This window comes from Bacillus rossius, chromosome 2 (genome assembly GCF_032445375.1).
Source record: "Bacillus rossius redtenbacheri isolate Brsri chromosome 2, Brsri_v3, whole genome shotgun sequence".
Lineage (NCBI taxonomy): Eukaryota > Metazoa > Arthropoda > Insecta > Phasmatodea > Bacillidae > Bacillus > Bacillus rossius.
This window is the reverse complement of record NC_086331.1, coordinates 127827396-127844357: the sequence shown is the minus strand read 5'-3', so window position 1 is coordinate 127844357 and position 16962 is coordinate 127827396. Positions and strand designations below refer to the sequence as shown.

The following is a 16962-nucleotide window of genomic DNA, read 5'->3' as shown; positions in this document are numbered from 1 at the left end:
AAATTTGCTGTGTACCACAACGCTGAATTACCACAACGCCGAAATACACTAACGCCGAAAAATGTCATTGCAGGACTGCCACAAAGGTTAGGTTAGGTTAGACTAGGTTATGTTAGACTAGGTTAGGTTAGGTTAGGTTTGATTGTGGTATTTCGGCGTTAAGGTACATTTAAGAAACACACACAATTTCATTCAGTTGTTATTTCGGCTTTGTGGTAACGACCCGTCGAGCATGAGCGCTCTTCCCGGAGAATGTCAGTGAAACACTTGAAAAAAAAAGAGGGTTGTCTGTAAAGTCGGTTTACGGACGATAGTTTTACGTGATAACGTCATAAGAAAACATTGATGAAAAATTGCATACTTTCTAATTTTCAAATATTATTTACAGTTTTTGCAAATTTAATTTAAATAATTTGTTTCAATATGATCACGAACAACTAGTTAAAAAGCCCGCCTTAGCCTGTTTGATATTATAGAAGATTTTCTCGCACGGTGGTTGGCCGGTTCTTGCACGCTCGGCTCAGGCGGAACGTGACAATTTTTGCGTGCAGCCGGCGTTCATGGATTTATAAGACGTTACCACGTCAAAAATACAATTCGTATTTACGTGGTACCCAGGAGAGAACATTCACATGTGAACAAAAGGCAAATTAAACATGTTAAATAATATTGAATTCCTTTTTGCTGATTTCAGATATTTATAAAGAAATTTTCCGAAAAGTTATTTACTGAATCAAATTACGAAGTAATTCGTTGGAAACTTATTCGCCAAAATATTTCATAGTAGTGCTACAATTGAAAACGTTGTGCATTTTCTAAAAATATCTGAGAGACCTAAAAAAGGTATGAGTTAATATCATGTTATCATAATTTGAAATAATACTATAGGACCTACTTATTCTTCAGATAAACCATTAAATTTATAGATTACCCAGTAAAGTTTTTTTTTTTTACAATTTAAACTTTAATATTTGTAGATTTACGAGAAAATGTTTCGGCAATTCGTTTTCATTTTATTTTTTGTAAAATAATAATTATTTACAGCTGACATTATCAGCTGTGTGAAAACGTGAAACGAACATTTTGCGCGTAACCATGACTTCGTTAACCAGGCACAACATTTTAGTAATAAATATTTGCCTGCGATTCAACGAATAGCAAATAACTCGTGGAATAAATCTGACACAGAAATTGAACAAACTGAAATTTCCAATGCTTAGATCGTGAAAAATCCATAGGAATTGCAGTATAACAATGATAAATTACATGGAAATGCAATAATTTTAATGACGGAATGTTGGCAGTTTAATATCGTTGCTTTCAGAGAAGAAAATAACGTACAAAACTTATTCAAGCTATAAGTGAGTACATTTCTTCGTAATAAATAATTTTTTCCTATGCTTGACAACGTCATTACAACTTTTCGAGTGTGCGGAATTACCGGTCTCGTTTGTTAAACATGTTTATATTCTGAGCAGCAGACAACAGCTTTTTTCACGTTTCTTGTTTCAACTATTATGAAGCGGATAAAGGCTGGTGCGACGCCTCTTTCATTAGTAGGTTCCTAGACAATTTTCTGCTAGCGTTTCTCTTCCACTTAGAGTTGGGTGTTGGGTAACACTTACGCATCCTACTTGGACGTCTAGCTCCTGTGGTAAGTACCTTCTACAGACTTCATCCAATCTACAGCTACAGGCAGAGTAACTGTTACACAATCCAACTGACTTATGTATTTGTTCCGTTCCTACCAAAATAACAATAGGACCAACAATAGTCTTGGATAGTTACTCAAATGGTTTTCCAAACACAGACAGAATTTTTTAAATATAAAATAATGTCTCGTTTCAGAAATAAACTCCTGAAATCTCAACAAGTATTATATGTTGTTTATCACATTTCATAATCAAATAAATATATTATAAAATACCTTACTCTTCGCTGCAAAATGAAATAAATTTTCACGAAATTGTCTCTGTAAATGAATATTTCACACATAATAATTGTTCGGCACGTGAAATAGTTTTACAGTCCAAGATTTATTGTGTATTCGTGTGACATGTTTTAAGTGCGTGCAGGCAAGCACGTTTACTTATTTAAGTTCAAAGAACTTTCAGAAAGATTAAAGATACAAAATTTTCCAAATTATTTTTTTTCCATTAAATGTAGTTTTTGTTTGTTTGTTGATATTCATGCAGCCAAATAACCAGCATTTACATGCCCATCAACAAAAAAAGGAAGGAAAGGAGAAAATTTCCTACACGTTTAACACGAAATCACTTTACCAGGGAGGCACGTCTAAAGTTCACTTACTTAAGAAAACACTCGTTGCAAAATGAGTATACAAAAATAAAAGGTACATCGCTAACCCACGTGTGACAGTGAGTAGTGTGTGCATGCGGATAATCGATAGGTGCAACGTTCGCTATTCCACATAATGTGGTATCGCCTCTAAGCGCAAGGATCTGAACTGGTCCACAGTCTTTCCGTTCTGAAGTGAGCCACTATGGGACTTTAGATAGTGATAATAATTTTTTAAGGTTAACGTATGACTATAAAACATTGACGCAAGTCCTTGTGGTGCTTGACAGATTCGATGCTGTGATTTTAATACTTGAATTTCATAGTGAACTCATTTTAGAGACGAAGCGAGAACATAACTATTTCAACCTCCACCAAAGATCTTTGCAAACAGACGCCACTGAGTGGGATGGCACAGTGGTAAGAGGACATGGGTTCAAGTCCCAATCCGAACATTCTGATTTCAATACTCCATGGGGTCCCTAAATCTCTCCAGCACAATTTTGGGATGGTTCCTTGCTTAGTTCACGGCGGATATCTTCCCCGGTTTCCTGGAACTGTGTCGCTGAGTTTATCCGTCCCTAGTAACTTACTTATTAGTAATAAGGAATAAATACTACAGTTATATATATTATTTACCCAATTAATAATCGTATCGCTGTAAGTTCTGCAATTTGTAAAGCAGCACTTACTAGCTCAGTTTTGCTGTATCCTGATCGGAAGGAAAAAAAAACTGAACGATTAACTGAACTGAGAGTATGTAACCACGCCTCAGTTTTTAGTCCAGGTTCTTCAGTTTTCCTTCAGCTGTGTCAGTTATACCACATGTTGAACATAAAAAAAAGCGCAGTATGGGCGATAAGAGAAAATTATCATTTTGCCTTTTGGTAGCTAGCTGCTTCATTACCGCAGAAAGAGAATAAATATGAAAATCAGTGAAAAAAGAAAAGAGTATGGACAAAGGAGTGGTTGAATAGGAACGTATCGTACGCTGCATCATTTTTTTTAAATAAAATTATTGATGTAGTCGGGATTTTCTAAATCCCACAATGCGGGAAGAGACAATGTATATTGTAGGGTCTCCTTTTTCTCCGTGGCCACCACGACTGACATATTCAATTAAACAAGCAATAAAAACTGGACAGATAAAGGATGGAAAAACTGAAGGATTGTCGGTGATCGGTCGACATCCCTGGGCTCAGTCCAAGAACCTGGATGGCTGGACGTATAAAAAACTTGCGCTGTAGCTTCAGTTATCGTTCAGACACGACGTCACACAGATAAACGTACAGTTAAACTAACCATGTATGGGCCCCTTAATATTGTTTTTGATTAAATGGCGCACCTTCAACCTAAAGTCCAATTCTCCGCACACTTTGGAAGCAATAGCCTCTTCAATCCTGTGTCTCAACTCTGGCAAATCATTAAGTAGTGGCGGAACGTGAACATGATCTTTTATAAATCCCCAAAAGATACAATCGCATGGCGTTATGTCAGGTGAACGTGGAGGCCAGCGAAAAAAAAAAAAAAAAAAAATCTCTGTCGTCTCGACTATTGCGAACAATCGAACGGTCGGGGACTTCAACAATGAAACTTTAAACGAAACGCACGTTGAAATAAAAATTAGCATATTGCAAACACAAAACTATTTACGCCCAGGAGTCGCCATTTTGCGTAGGTGGCGCTGCGAACGAAAAAAACAACAAAGCAGTACTCGCGCGTGCTCTTATCTACAACTGTTCGAGTTACTCTTTAATCGTGACCTTGAACCAAAACTCTACAACGCTTACAGTCGAATGTATGACTGGGACGTTATTTTATGAAAAATACTGTGCTAAGAAGAAATTACGGAACACGTAATTATCGGGTGGGACGCGTGACCTTTCCGTGTGACAGGGCCCGTAGCCGCGCCGTGAGACGGGCCGAGTGGGCGTGGCCAGTCGGTCCGCAGGGCCTAGCGTCCGCGCAGGAGCGCTCTGGCCACTTTCTCCTTGTAGCGCCGCGCGCTGACGCAACACGCCGCGCGCTGCCCCCTCCCTCCCCCCTCTCCCCCCCTCTCTCGCTCGCCCGGCGAGTGTGCGAGTGTTTGCGCACACGCGCGCCGAGCGCTGGCATCCTTCAAACCACCCCTCGGACACTTCCGGGAGGGGGCCAACAGTTACAGCTAGAGACAGGAAAAATTCGCGGATTCATTTCGTGATAGTCTAGAATTCCAAAACGTTTGCCTTTTTACTGCATCAGTGATTGGGCCACAGTTTATCTGAATGATACTCGGCCAAATAAAACCTTTAACAAAAGAAGTATCGAATCACTAGTGTCCCAGTTAACAGGCGACACGAGTCAGTAGCCAATGAGCAGACGTAATTTTCCCGCGTGCGTAGAGGATCATGGAGTATATCCTACAGGTCATTGAAATCGCGAATTTTTCCGGTTTCTAGTTATAGCTAGAGACCGGAAAAAATCGCGAATTCAATGACCTCTAGGATGAACTCCATAGTTCTACGTACACTAGGTCAAATGCCACCCACTCATTGGCTGCTGTCTTGTGAGACGTCCCAACGTAGCAGCCTGTGATTCAATAAAGCTTTGGTCGGGCGTTTCTCATTGGCCCAGAGTCATCCAGGTGAGTTGTGAGCCAATAGCAGAGGCAGCACTGAGGTATAAATAACTATTTGTATTTTAGCCTATCGCGAAATGAATTCGCGAATTTTTCCGGTCTCTAGTTATAGCAATAACCGTGCATTTATTTATTTCCGTGCCTTTGCTGGATTCTGCATGAACGAATTAAAAAAAAAAAATCTTCGGAAGAGAGGAATTTACCTTGGTTTACTGGGTATTTGTCGTCTCATTAGTTTTAATATTCCATTAAATAATCTGCGTACATTCACTTTCTTGCATTTAGTATGTAACAAACAGCACAATCCATTTATTACAGTGCCTGTGATATGTGCCACGTAGACATCGTATACTTTAGCAACGGAGGTTTAAGAATAAAGCAAGAACTGTAGAGGTAGGCAAAGGATAGAATATTGGATCAGATCATTCGTTGCACACACAGGATGGACTGGTTTCAGCGAGAAGAAAACATTAGCTCAGGGTCACGCGGGCAGAGAGAGAGAGAGAGAGAGAGAGAGAGATGTTGCGAACCGGTCTGGGAGCGGATGGATTGAGCAACACGTGTTTACACTGAGCTTAACGTGTGTTTCGAAACATCCTGTGTCGCAAGAAAATTCTCAATCTGACCCTATTTTAGATCACTACACAGAATGTCTCAAATCTCGTCGCGCATACGCCAGAGGGTAGCAAAGCGCGAGCAGGCGAGCACAGTGTTGTGTTCGGAACGCAACCGGCGACGCGTCACAGGGTGCTTCCCAACGAACGACACAGACTCACGGTTCACAGGAACCGTCACTATTGTGCTGAACGAGTCATGTACGAGTAACGAGAAGGCCGGCACTCATCACCTGCTTGGGCTTGTGGACGCCAATGCCAAAGAGCACAACTAGACGAGTGTGAAGTCTGCTTTCACTGTCGGCAGCCACCATATGGAGCAGTTGCTGCAATGCAGGATTTGTGTAGTTCAAAGTTGTAGGTTAAAATATTATTGACGTGACAACGTCTAATAAATCGATGAACGCCGGCTGCACGCACGAAAAAGTGTCCCGTTACGCACATTGTCCCGTTACGCTTTGTCCCGTTACGCTCATTGTACGCTTGCGCCGCATCTATCTCTCTTCCACTCGATTGGAACAACCATCGATTTGACTTTTTCGAGGCACATTAAACTCGAAACACTCCCATTCGTTTCCTACTTTTCCTATCATCGTCCTATCCTTAACAGAATAACACAGATTGGAAGAAGTTAAATAGCAAACTTGTATAAAAGTTATAGTTAAAATAATCTGTTCGTTAAAGTAATAAACATATATGAATTAATGCAAATATAAGTAAATTTATCAATTAAATTGTAGAATTCATTTCACTCCTTCTTTGTATCCATACAAAATAGTGATAATTCAACAAAAATGATTCAATTTTATTCATAAAAGTATGCAATGATTTCATCAATGTTTTGTTATGACGTTGTCACGTTCAACTATCGTCCGTAAACCGACTTTACAGAAAACCAATTTTTTCCCCCTTAAATTACAAACAATATTTACCAAGCTTACGTGAAATTAACTAATACAAATGCATTTTTCAAATGCTTTAAATTGGTCACTTTTGTTCCAGTGCATTTATGTTTATACCATCGATAAAGAAGTTCTAAATTATTATAAGTTTCATGAGTTTATTCAGCATGTTCGTTTTTTTTCATTAAATAATAATCTTTGTGATATGGGTTGTACACTTTTAAAGATATACATTTTCCCGACTCTCAAAACCCAAATCTCACAAATTTCAATCAAACACATTGCTTATTTAACAGAATATATCGAAGGATGTGTCAAAATTTTTCGTTCCAAGCGAAATTTTTTAAATTTAATTTGCGACATGAGTTTTTGTTTACATATAACCTATTGATGCAGGTATGATCAATCCAGAGGAAAATAATTATACAAATGTCCATGTTTTTAGTTAGTATTGAACTGTATCTGAAAGAAATATGTGGGTTAGATATCACAGTGGTGTTATGAACTCTGCTGGAAGATGGTTGGCGTGCAGTTTGGTCGACAGTCCGGTCGGGAACGAGGTCAGTGGAGACGAACACAGGCCACAGAGGTCAGGGCAGGCGGGGCAGGAGTCAACCGTGGCCTTTCGTAAGGCACACGTCCCGGCGTGCCTGTGGGTCGTTACGAACACCCCAAGGGGAGACCCGAAATCAAAAAAATGAACGAACAAGGAGTCGAACTAGGGCCCTCCCGTATGCGAGTCAGGCGTTCTGCCTTTGCATCGCATCGTTCGGTCATACGGGCTCAACACTTGTAAGTAATCCCAGTTTGTTCATATATATATATATATATTACGGATTTTCTGTAATAATTACTGACTAGGTACTGCCCGGCATGCGTTGCAATACCTCAATCAATTTTTTTTAAAAATTTGTTTGAAGTATGTAGTACACACATAAAAAACATTTGTCTTTATTTATCTCGTCATTTATATATCTCTATATCCTTCTCTATCTTTCTATATCTCGTACACATATTTCTACTTATATTTAATATATTTATTTAATATATTTATCTTATATACTTATATATTTATCTTATTGTATATGCATATTTCATTCTTGAAAAAGTCAGTCAGCGACCAATTCAATATAAAGCATACTAATACATTTTTATCTAGGCACCAAAGGGTGTATTGGATATTATTAATATTTGTTATAAAATTCAGCTGTAGTATTAAAGTGAACTTTCCGTAATAATATTTCTTGTACGATGTGATAAACTTTTATTGCTTTATGTTATATTCGTTTGATGCTGCATACTAAATTTCTGTAAAATTGTAATACATAAGAAATTTCTGACTAACATTCCTTGCAAAAATATAGTATTTTATTTACTGCAGTGAAGGAAACAATAACTTTAATCAAATATGTCATTTTAACCGTATGTAGACAATCCACGTATGAAAAAAATGGAGAAATACCATAATATATATTAAATATTCATTTTCATAACAGAACGGTAGCGTGATGAATGTAATTTTTTTTTGGCATTTAATTTTTAGTGTTAACAGTTGTGGCCTGTTTTACTGTGTCACTATAAATATTGTCACAGTGGTCACAACTTACTATCACAAGTTAACAATAGCTACGTGTTCATACTTGATATTTCAAAATGTTTATTATGCTATATTGAAGATTTTTGTTTGAAAAATGTATACAATTTTAAGTAAAATATTACAGTAAACTTTGCACAAAAAGTATTTTTCCAAACTAAAGTATCACCAAACTGGTTTCCTTTGATAAAAAAAATGTATTGCAATCATTGAATTATTGTAATGTTTAGTAAATATTATATGTTTATATTGATTTATTTTAACTTGCATACATAACTCGTCGCTCTTTTTAACGATTTGAACTATTTATTACAGCGCCACCTACGCAAAATGGTGATTCCTGAGCGTAAAGCATTGTGTTCTGTAATTTGCTAGGAGTGCATCTGTAATTTCAGTTCAACGTGCGTATCGTTTAAAGTTTAATTGTGATCCTACATGTGGCATAAACATCCGATGATGATATAGGCAATTTGAAACAACCGGATGTGTTTGTACAGGGAAATGCACGGGACTACCAAAGGTGTCTGTAACACGACGTTAACCGTTTCAGAGCATCTTACCTGCGTTGTCCTAAGAAATCTGTTCGGAAATCAAGTCTTGAACTTCAGTTGTCAAAGACGACCGTGTGGAAGGTTTTAAGAACACGTTCACACATACGTCCATACCGATCACAGTTGCTGCATGCCTTAAAGCCAGATGACTTTGGTGTACTTTGTAACACTGCACTTCAAGTGTTTGAGCAGGAAGATGACTTTCTTGATCGCGTGGTGTTGATCGACGAATCAACTTTACATCTAAGTGGGGAGGTAAACACTAATAAAGTTCGTATCTGGGGGCAGAACATCCTCAAGAACTAGCAGAACGCCAAAGAAATTCCCCAAAATTAAAAGTTTTCGGCGCTGTGTCTCGACGGCAAGTATACGTACCATTTTGTTTCGCTGAAGCTACCGTAACAGGGGTGGCTTAACTGGATATGTTGAAAGAATGGCTCTTTCCAAAATGATTAGAGGGTGAATACGTAAACTTTATTTGGCAACAGGATGGAGACCCTCCCCATTAGAAGATCTTTGTATGAGACTGGTTGAACGTCGAAGTCCCTGACCGTTGGATTGGCCGTAATGGTCGAGACGACAGAGCTCTTTTTCGCTGGCCTTGACGTTCACTTGACATAACGCCAAGCGATTTTTTTTCCTTTGGGGCTTTATAAAAGATCGTGTCTACGTTCCGGCGCTACCTAATGAATTGCCAAAGTTGAGACACAGAATTGAAGAAGCCATTGCTTCTATTACTCCGTACCTGTTTAACTAAGTGTGGGAATAATTGGACTTTAGGTTGGATGTGTGCCATATAACTAAAGGTGCACACATTGAACATTTGTAAGAAAAAACTAGGTTAGTTTATCTTCAATATGATTAATGAGTTGTAAATAGTCTACATTAAACTGGGACATTCTTTTATGGACATCCTGTGAGAGTAATTTTGTAAAAACAAAAAAAAAAAATCAACTTGTGTGTGACCAAGCCTTAAAGGCCACATATTTACCGTTACCAACTCTTTGCGCCTTCGGAACCTGTTCATCGTGACCTTGCGTGCTTTCACTAGGTGCATCTTCGCGTTCGTGACGCAAGCGCAGGCGTTTCACTCTAGCGTAAGAACTCGAGAAAGATTTAGAGACCAGTTGGGAAAACTCCGTATTACTAATAAATCTTTTTTAAAAAATCTATCATTCCCACCAACAAACGGAAACAAAAATTTAAATCAAACAGCAGGCAAAGCTTCCACCCCCCCCCCCCCCCCCCCCCCCCCATTTTATTTGGCCCCTTTTTCCAACCGATATTAAATGAAATAAATTCTCCGTACGCACCTGTCTGTGTTTCGTTATTTGTTTAGTTTCTTTCAGGTACATTTTAACTGTTGGCACACGCATCACAGCCATTCAGTTTGGAAGCAAATGCGTCCTGAGTGGCTCGGCCAAAGAGGGCAATTGCTTCTCTTGCATACGGTCACCAAATTACAAGGAAGAAAACTAATTGCAATATAATGAGTGTTCTAAGTTTTTTTTTTTTTTTTTTTTTGCGAAAACTAAATGTCCCTGTTAATAACTCTTAAAATCGATGAGTGACAATGTCGTGTTTTCAGCTGACATTTACACTGCAACAGGGAACAGGAAGTGGGTAAAGTTTTAGATTTAACCGTTATTGCTTGATTTTTTTTACTAGTTGAAGTAGCTTGGCTTCTGGGTTGAAGCCGCGTCCTTGGCGAATAATTAACCGACTTTTTGGTCGACATTGCAGTCACCATCTTCAGGGAGCAGTAGGTAATTGTTCCCTGATGATGGCGACTGCAATGTCGACCGAAAAGTCGGTTAATTATTCGCCAAGGACGCAGCTACAACCCAGAAGCCAAGCTACTTCAGACAATGGCCGTGAAAGCCTGGGAACATTAATTTTTACTAGTTGATTTAAAACCGTTAAAAACTACATTTACCTAGGTGCGATTTTTAGAAGCTATTTTTAACATATATTTAGACAAAACTAACTCGCTAGACTTTAAACCATGTTCTTCACTTTTTCATGAACAAACATGTAAGGAGGTATTACTAGAATCTTTACTTAGTTTCAAAAATTTGAAAATCCTGCAAAAAATAAATTGAGGACACCGTGTGTTGCCGTTCTTAAGCAGAGCTGAAGATAGTCATGGAACGGTTGCGAAAGAGACGAATGACTTGGTCTTTTAGAAGCCACGTAACTGGGAGGATCTCAAGTTTAGTGAGGTTTTGGTGTCAACCAGGTGGGCGGAGAGGTTTTTGGAACCACAGAAAGATACGTCCTTCACGAGACAAAGATGGAGTCTTGGATAAATTAGTTCTGGATTTAAAACATAGGCCAATTACATGTATAAACAAAAGAAGTAAAGATGTTGTTTTATTTTTATAATTTTTTGAATGAGAAATAATGTAAGTGCAGAAAGTATTTAAAATTTCAAAAATATACTATGAAAAAAATTTACGTAAATTAAGTTATAATCGATGATTTTTCACCTTTATTTTAAATAAAATTTCATAACCACTGTAAAGTTAAAACATATACCAACAAAATATCTGGGAAATATGGGTCTATAGAGCTATGGCTCTTTCCCACAAGGAATGTTTTAAATATTTGGCCTTAAAGATACAGCAATACACAATGTGATCGAAAATATAAGGCCCTCATCTCTGGTGTTAAAATTACGAAGTTAATTTTTTTTGCGCTAATACAACACCTTAAAATAAACAATTTAAAACATTCCTGAAGAAAAGTGCCCACTGTACCATATATCCATTTTTCACAGACTTCCTCAATTACATGAAAAGGCAGGTATTTTCCCGCGAATGAATATGAACCCTCATTACACTGAAATTAGGTAGGGCCTACGTCTGCGTTAGCAGTTGCTTCCTTGTGAACGGCGGACGTCTGGAAAGGAATCCAGAGTCCTGTTTGGCCGGGCCAGCCAGGACGCTTTTTGCTTCCGCACTGGTGATCCGTGTGCCAAAATAGAGACAGGAAACCCAACGAAGCACGAAACACAGACGACGCTACAGTTTTTCGAAACGCGAGCTGGAAGCGAGGCGAAGGTCTTGAAGCACGCACCGTCTCTCTCTGGCGAAATACCGTATCGGCCGCCGTCCACAGTTACGTCACAGGGACCGGTCCCGCAGAGAACAGAGGTGCTGTATCTGCGAAGGCGTGGATCAAGTCCCCAGGCAGGTATAAACGGGCGCGCTGTTGAATACGGGAGCTATTTCTGGTAGCGACCCGTGTTGCTCGAAACACTTTCACCGAGCGCGTTTGGCCAAGCAGGTAGTCATATCTGACATCACTCGGGAAGGAAAACCCAACCAGGGGTAGGTCCCATATTCGTGTTTGGTCAAGCAGGTAGTCATATCTGACGTCACTCGGGAAGGACTAGGTGTGGCTCAGAAAAACCAACAAGGGGTAGGTCCCATACTCGTGTTTGGTCAAGCAGGTAGTCATATCTGACGTCACTCGGGAAGGAAAACCCAACCAGGGGTAGGTTCCATATTCGTGTTTGGCCAAGCAGGTAGTCATATCTGACGTTACTCGGGAAGGACTAGGTGTGGCCCAGAAAACCCAACCAGGGGTAGGTCCCATATTCGTGTTTGGTCAAGCAGGTAGTCATATCTGACGTCACTCGGGAAGGACTAGGTGTGGCCCAGAAAAACCAACCAGGGGTAGATCCCATACTCGTGTTTGGTCAAGCAGGTAGTCATATCTGACGTCACTCGGGAAGGAAAACCCAACCAGGGGTAGGTCCCATATTCGTGTTTGGCCAAGCAGGTAGTCATATCTGACGTTACTCGGGAAGGACTAGGTGTGGCCCAGAAAAACCAACCAGGGGTAGGTCCCATACTCGTGTTTGGTCAAGCAGGTAGTCATATCTGACGTCACTCGGGAAGGAAAAACCAACCAGGGGTAGGTTCCATATTCGTGTTTGGTCAAGCAGGTAGTCATATCTGACGTTACTCGGGAAGGACTAGGTGTGGCCCAGAAAAACCAACCAGGGGTAGGTCCCATACTCGTGTTTGGTCAAGCAGGTAGTCATATCTGACGTCACTCGGGAAGGAAAACCCAACCAGGGGTAGGTCCCATATTCGTGTTTGGTCAAGCAGGTAGTCATATCTGACGTCACTCGGGAAGGACTAGGTGTGGCCCAGAAAAACCAACCAGGGGTAGGTCCCATACTCGTGTTTGGTCAAGCAGGTAGTCATATCTGACGTCACTCGGGAAGGAAAACCCAACCAGGGGTAGGTCCCATATTCGGGTTTGGCCAAGCAGGTAGTCATATCTGACGTTACTCGGGAAGGACTAGGTGTGGCCCAGAAAAACCAACCAGGGGTAGGTCCCATACTCGTGTTTGGTCAAGCAGGTAGTCATATCTGACGTCACTCGGGAAGGAAAACCCAACCAGGGGTAGGTTCCATATTCGTGTTTGGCCAAGCAGGTAGTCATATCTGACGTTACTCGGGAAGGACTAGGTGTGGCCCAGAAAAACCAACCAGGGGTAGGTCCCATACTCGTGTTTGGTCAAACAGGTAGTCATATCTGACGTCACTCGGGAAGGAAAACCCAACCAGGGGTAGGTCCCATATTCGTGTTTGGTCAAGCAGGTAGTCATATCTGACGTCACTCGGGAAGGACTAGGTGTGGCCCAGAAAAACCAACCAGGGGTAGGTCCCATACTCGTGTTTGGTCAAGCAGGTAGTCATATCTGACGTCACTCGGGAAGGAAAACCCAACCAGGGGTAGGTCCCATATTCGGGTTTGGCCAAGCAGGTAGTAGGTAATATCTGACGTCACCCGGGAAGGACTTGATGTGGCCCAGAAAACCCAACCAAGGGTAGGTCCCATACTCGTGTTTGGTCAAGCAGGTAGCATAACCTACTCCCACTTGGAAGGTTGTGTTTTCAGCCCCGAATATTCGCATAGGGGTTGTTATGCCCGTGCATGTTTTGACCTCTCTTTCATGGAGCCACGGCCTTTCCTGCATGCTGGATATCTGGTTGATTGCCAATGCCAAAATTTCTGAAAACATATTTCTAAAACGAGGCTGCTAAAGTTAAGTTGTATGCGTTATCCAGCAGTGAAAAAAAAAACTTTATCATCTTTGAGTCCAATGAAAATTTTTTAATATGAGACGTTGCAGTTGGCATATCCTTTTTATAAGTTTCGAGCGAAATTTAGAGATATTGCCTTAAAAATATAAATTGCAATGTAGCAATGAAATAACTCAACTTAACCAGTGAGTGAGGTTGTACTCCTTTGTTTGTTATATCAAGAAAATAATAATTTTTTGTGCAAAAAATAACTAATAATTTTGCTTACTGTAGTAGAGACACAAAGTTGAGTTAGTTGCTTACTGCATTTCACACTATTGGAGATCTATCGTCTGTTAGTGATAATACTAAAAAAAATAAATTATATTCACATAAAGGTTTTTTTAAGCTTAAAATTAAACCAGCTTCAGTTATTTGTAAAGATATTTATAAAATTTAAGATTACACTTTTAAATGAGATGAATTTACAAATTAATCGCAGAGAAAAATATTGTTAACACATTATAAAATGTTGTTAGGAAACACATATTTTGAAACATGAGTTAATATAATATAAAGTAAGTTTTTACTACTCGTGTAAAAGGACATAAGATAAGGGAACTGGAAGACTTTTCAAACTGATCTAAATTATTCGTATTTAACATAACATAATTTTGAATATTTCACCCATTCATACATTAATATTGAGCGGTTTTGGTCATAAGGTACCGCTTAATTAAATCAATTTTGAAAGATAGTAGGTTCGATAGTAGCACACCGGGGTGGTTTTAAAAATTAAAGATGTCTCGTGCACAGTCTAGGAAAATTGAAGTGCGGCTACAATGATGCGGTATATATTTACTACAACCCCCATTTAAATTCGCTAAACACATATGTACTTTTTTTTAATATATCCTACAAGCAAAATTTCCAGTTTGGAAGATTAAAGAAACAGCTCCTCTGGATTTTTTTTTACCCGAGATTTCTTGCAACCTTAGCGAGAATCATACCCTTAATCCAATGGGCCAATAAGCCACAATTTGTGATTTGCTAACTGAAAACGTGAGCAATTGTTGTGTTTTGTACGTAGTTTAAAATTTGATTCATAATTGGCATATTTTTCGACGGTTACTGAAAAAAAAGACATACTGTTCTATTGTGATATTTCACGAAACAAAAAAAATCGCTCCATTAATCATCAGTCGCACGTATCGTATGAATTCAATAGAGTTACGTGCTATTTGCTTTTACACATTATGTATAGCCTCAGGCACTTATCTATGCAAACAGCTCTCAAGTTTGTTGGTCAGTTCTCTAAACAAATAAATAGTATAATATATTTTTCATAAAAAATTTAATATAAATAAAAATTGAATTTTTATATAGTTTTATATAACAATCATAAAAAAGAAACAATAATCAAATATCGTACTGCCCTCTTTCTCAGTAATTTAAGTTTACACAAGTGAAATAATAAACCACGTCTCTTTAAAATGAAAATTTAAAAAAAAAAAATGCAGGGATGTGCTGTCATAGAGTATGACCACGCCCACCTTCTTGTATATTGTTTGATGCGAGAGAACATGTGATTATCTTGATCTCAAACTCATCTGTAGTCTGTATGATGTGTTTTATATCAGCATCGTAGTCTAATTTTAAAAAGAAATATTTTAATTACCTAATTTTGCCGAAAAATGGAACGTTCAGTCCTTAAATGGGATAGAATTTATAGGTGCAATAATATAAAACTAGTAACAGTAGCGAAAGAAAATATAGCATAGTTACTTAATTTAAAGGTACTTATTTCAAAATTAAATAGTTCATTTTTTTAAAACTCGCTAATTAAATATATATTGAAGTTTGGCCAATTCTCAAGCCACAATACTGAGTGCGGCACAATGGTTAAACACTGGCCTTTCATTTCGAAGGATGCAGTTCGGATCCCGATATGGCATTCCTGGTTTTTGTTTGGTTTCCCACGGTTTCATCCAGGCAATTCTACGTGTAGTGCCTCACCATAGACCACGAACGAATCCATCCTTGATATTTTACAATATCTCTGTGCGTTGTTCTTAACTTTTTTTTATTCAGTTTGTATCGAAGTTAACCACAAAATTTCGAATGCCATTTTTCTGTTTACTTATTTTATACTATTATTCTACTTGATAATTTAAATATTAAATAAAACTATAGCTTTCTAAATTTTAATTTCCAAAATAATAATCATCGAGCTGAGAAGAATAAATATTTTTTAAATCTCAAATTATAATAATATAAATAGTGTTAATATTACGCTTACCATTTGCATAAATACGCTATAGTTACAGTGAGTGCTAATGGTATAGTTCATGTCTGCGCGTGACAAAAAGCGGCCAGAGACAACGAGCCAGTCTGAGGAACTGCCTTACCACGACGGCGAGTTGACGCAGCGGCGACATGCTAGCAGGAGTGCTCGCTGAGAGGCGACGCGTCGCTGATCGCGCGACCTGGTCGACCGCTCGCGGGCGCTTCGCTGGAGTCCCTCGCGCCGACTGCCAGTTGTCCGTCCTCGCCCAGCTCGAGTCGCCGAATCAGCTGTCCGCCGCGCGCCGCAACCTTTTCCCCGGCGCGCGCTCCATCCTTGGGCGGGACAGCTGCGGTCCCACGCGCCGTCACGCTCGCTCCCGGGCCGCGCGCGCGCGGGGATAGGCGTTCCCCCGCGCGCGTGGGCGTGCGCGCGTGTCCCCTCCCCCTCCTTGCCCTCCCACTCCCCCTCCCCTCCCCCTCCGTCGGCAAGGTCGCCGCGAGGCGCCGGTCTCCTGTCTTCCGCGCGGGTCGCACATGATGTCACACATACCGACTCCTGTCTCCCGCGCACACCATCGGCTCAACGGTTTGCCAACGGAACTGTCAAATCAGTAGACGTAAACGGCGACGCACCACAACGCCGAAATGCCAAATTGACCACAACGCCGACAGCTAGAAAACTGCTGTGTACCACAACGCCGAAATACACTAACGCCGAAAAATGTCATTGAAGGACTGCCACAAAGGTTAGGTTAGGTTAAACTAGGTTAGGTTAGACTAGGTTAGGTTGGACTAGGTTAGGTTAGACTAGGTTAGGTTAGGCTAGGATAGGCTAGGTTAAGTTAGGTTAGGTTATATTACGCTAGGTTAAGTTAGGTTATGTTATATTACGCTAGGTTAGGTTAGGTTAGGTAAGGTTAGGTTTGATTGTGGTATTTCGGCGTTAAGGTACATTTAAGAAACACACACAAACTCATTCAGTTGTTATTTCGGCGTTGTGGTACACAGCAGTTTTCTAGCTGTCGGCGTTGTGGTCAATTTTGACATTCGGCGTTATG

At 39.8% G+C, this 16962-nt stretch overlaps 1 protein-coding gene across 1 annotated transcript in view; it reads right to left on the bottom strand.

Annotated features, from left to right (window-relative positions):
• LOC134529811 (uncharacterized) overlaps nucleotides 1-16304 on the bottom strand; it is a 35130-nt gene extending 18826 nt beyond the window's left edge. Inside the window, exon 1 of the mRNA XM_063364275.1 lies at nucleotides 16027-16304. Within this exon, the coding sequence (XP_063220345.1) occupies nucleotides 16027-16056 (30 nt within the window). The 5' untranslated portion in view covers nucleotides 16057-16304. The remainder of the gene's footprint in view (nucleotides 1-16026) is intronic.
• Between the last annotated feature and the right edge of the window lie 658 nt (nucleotides 16305-16962).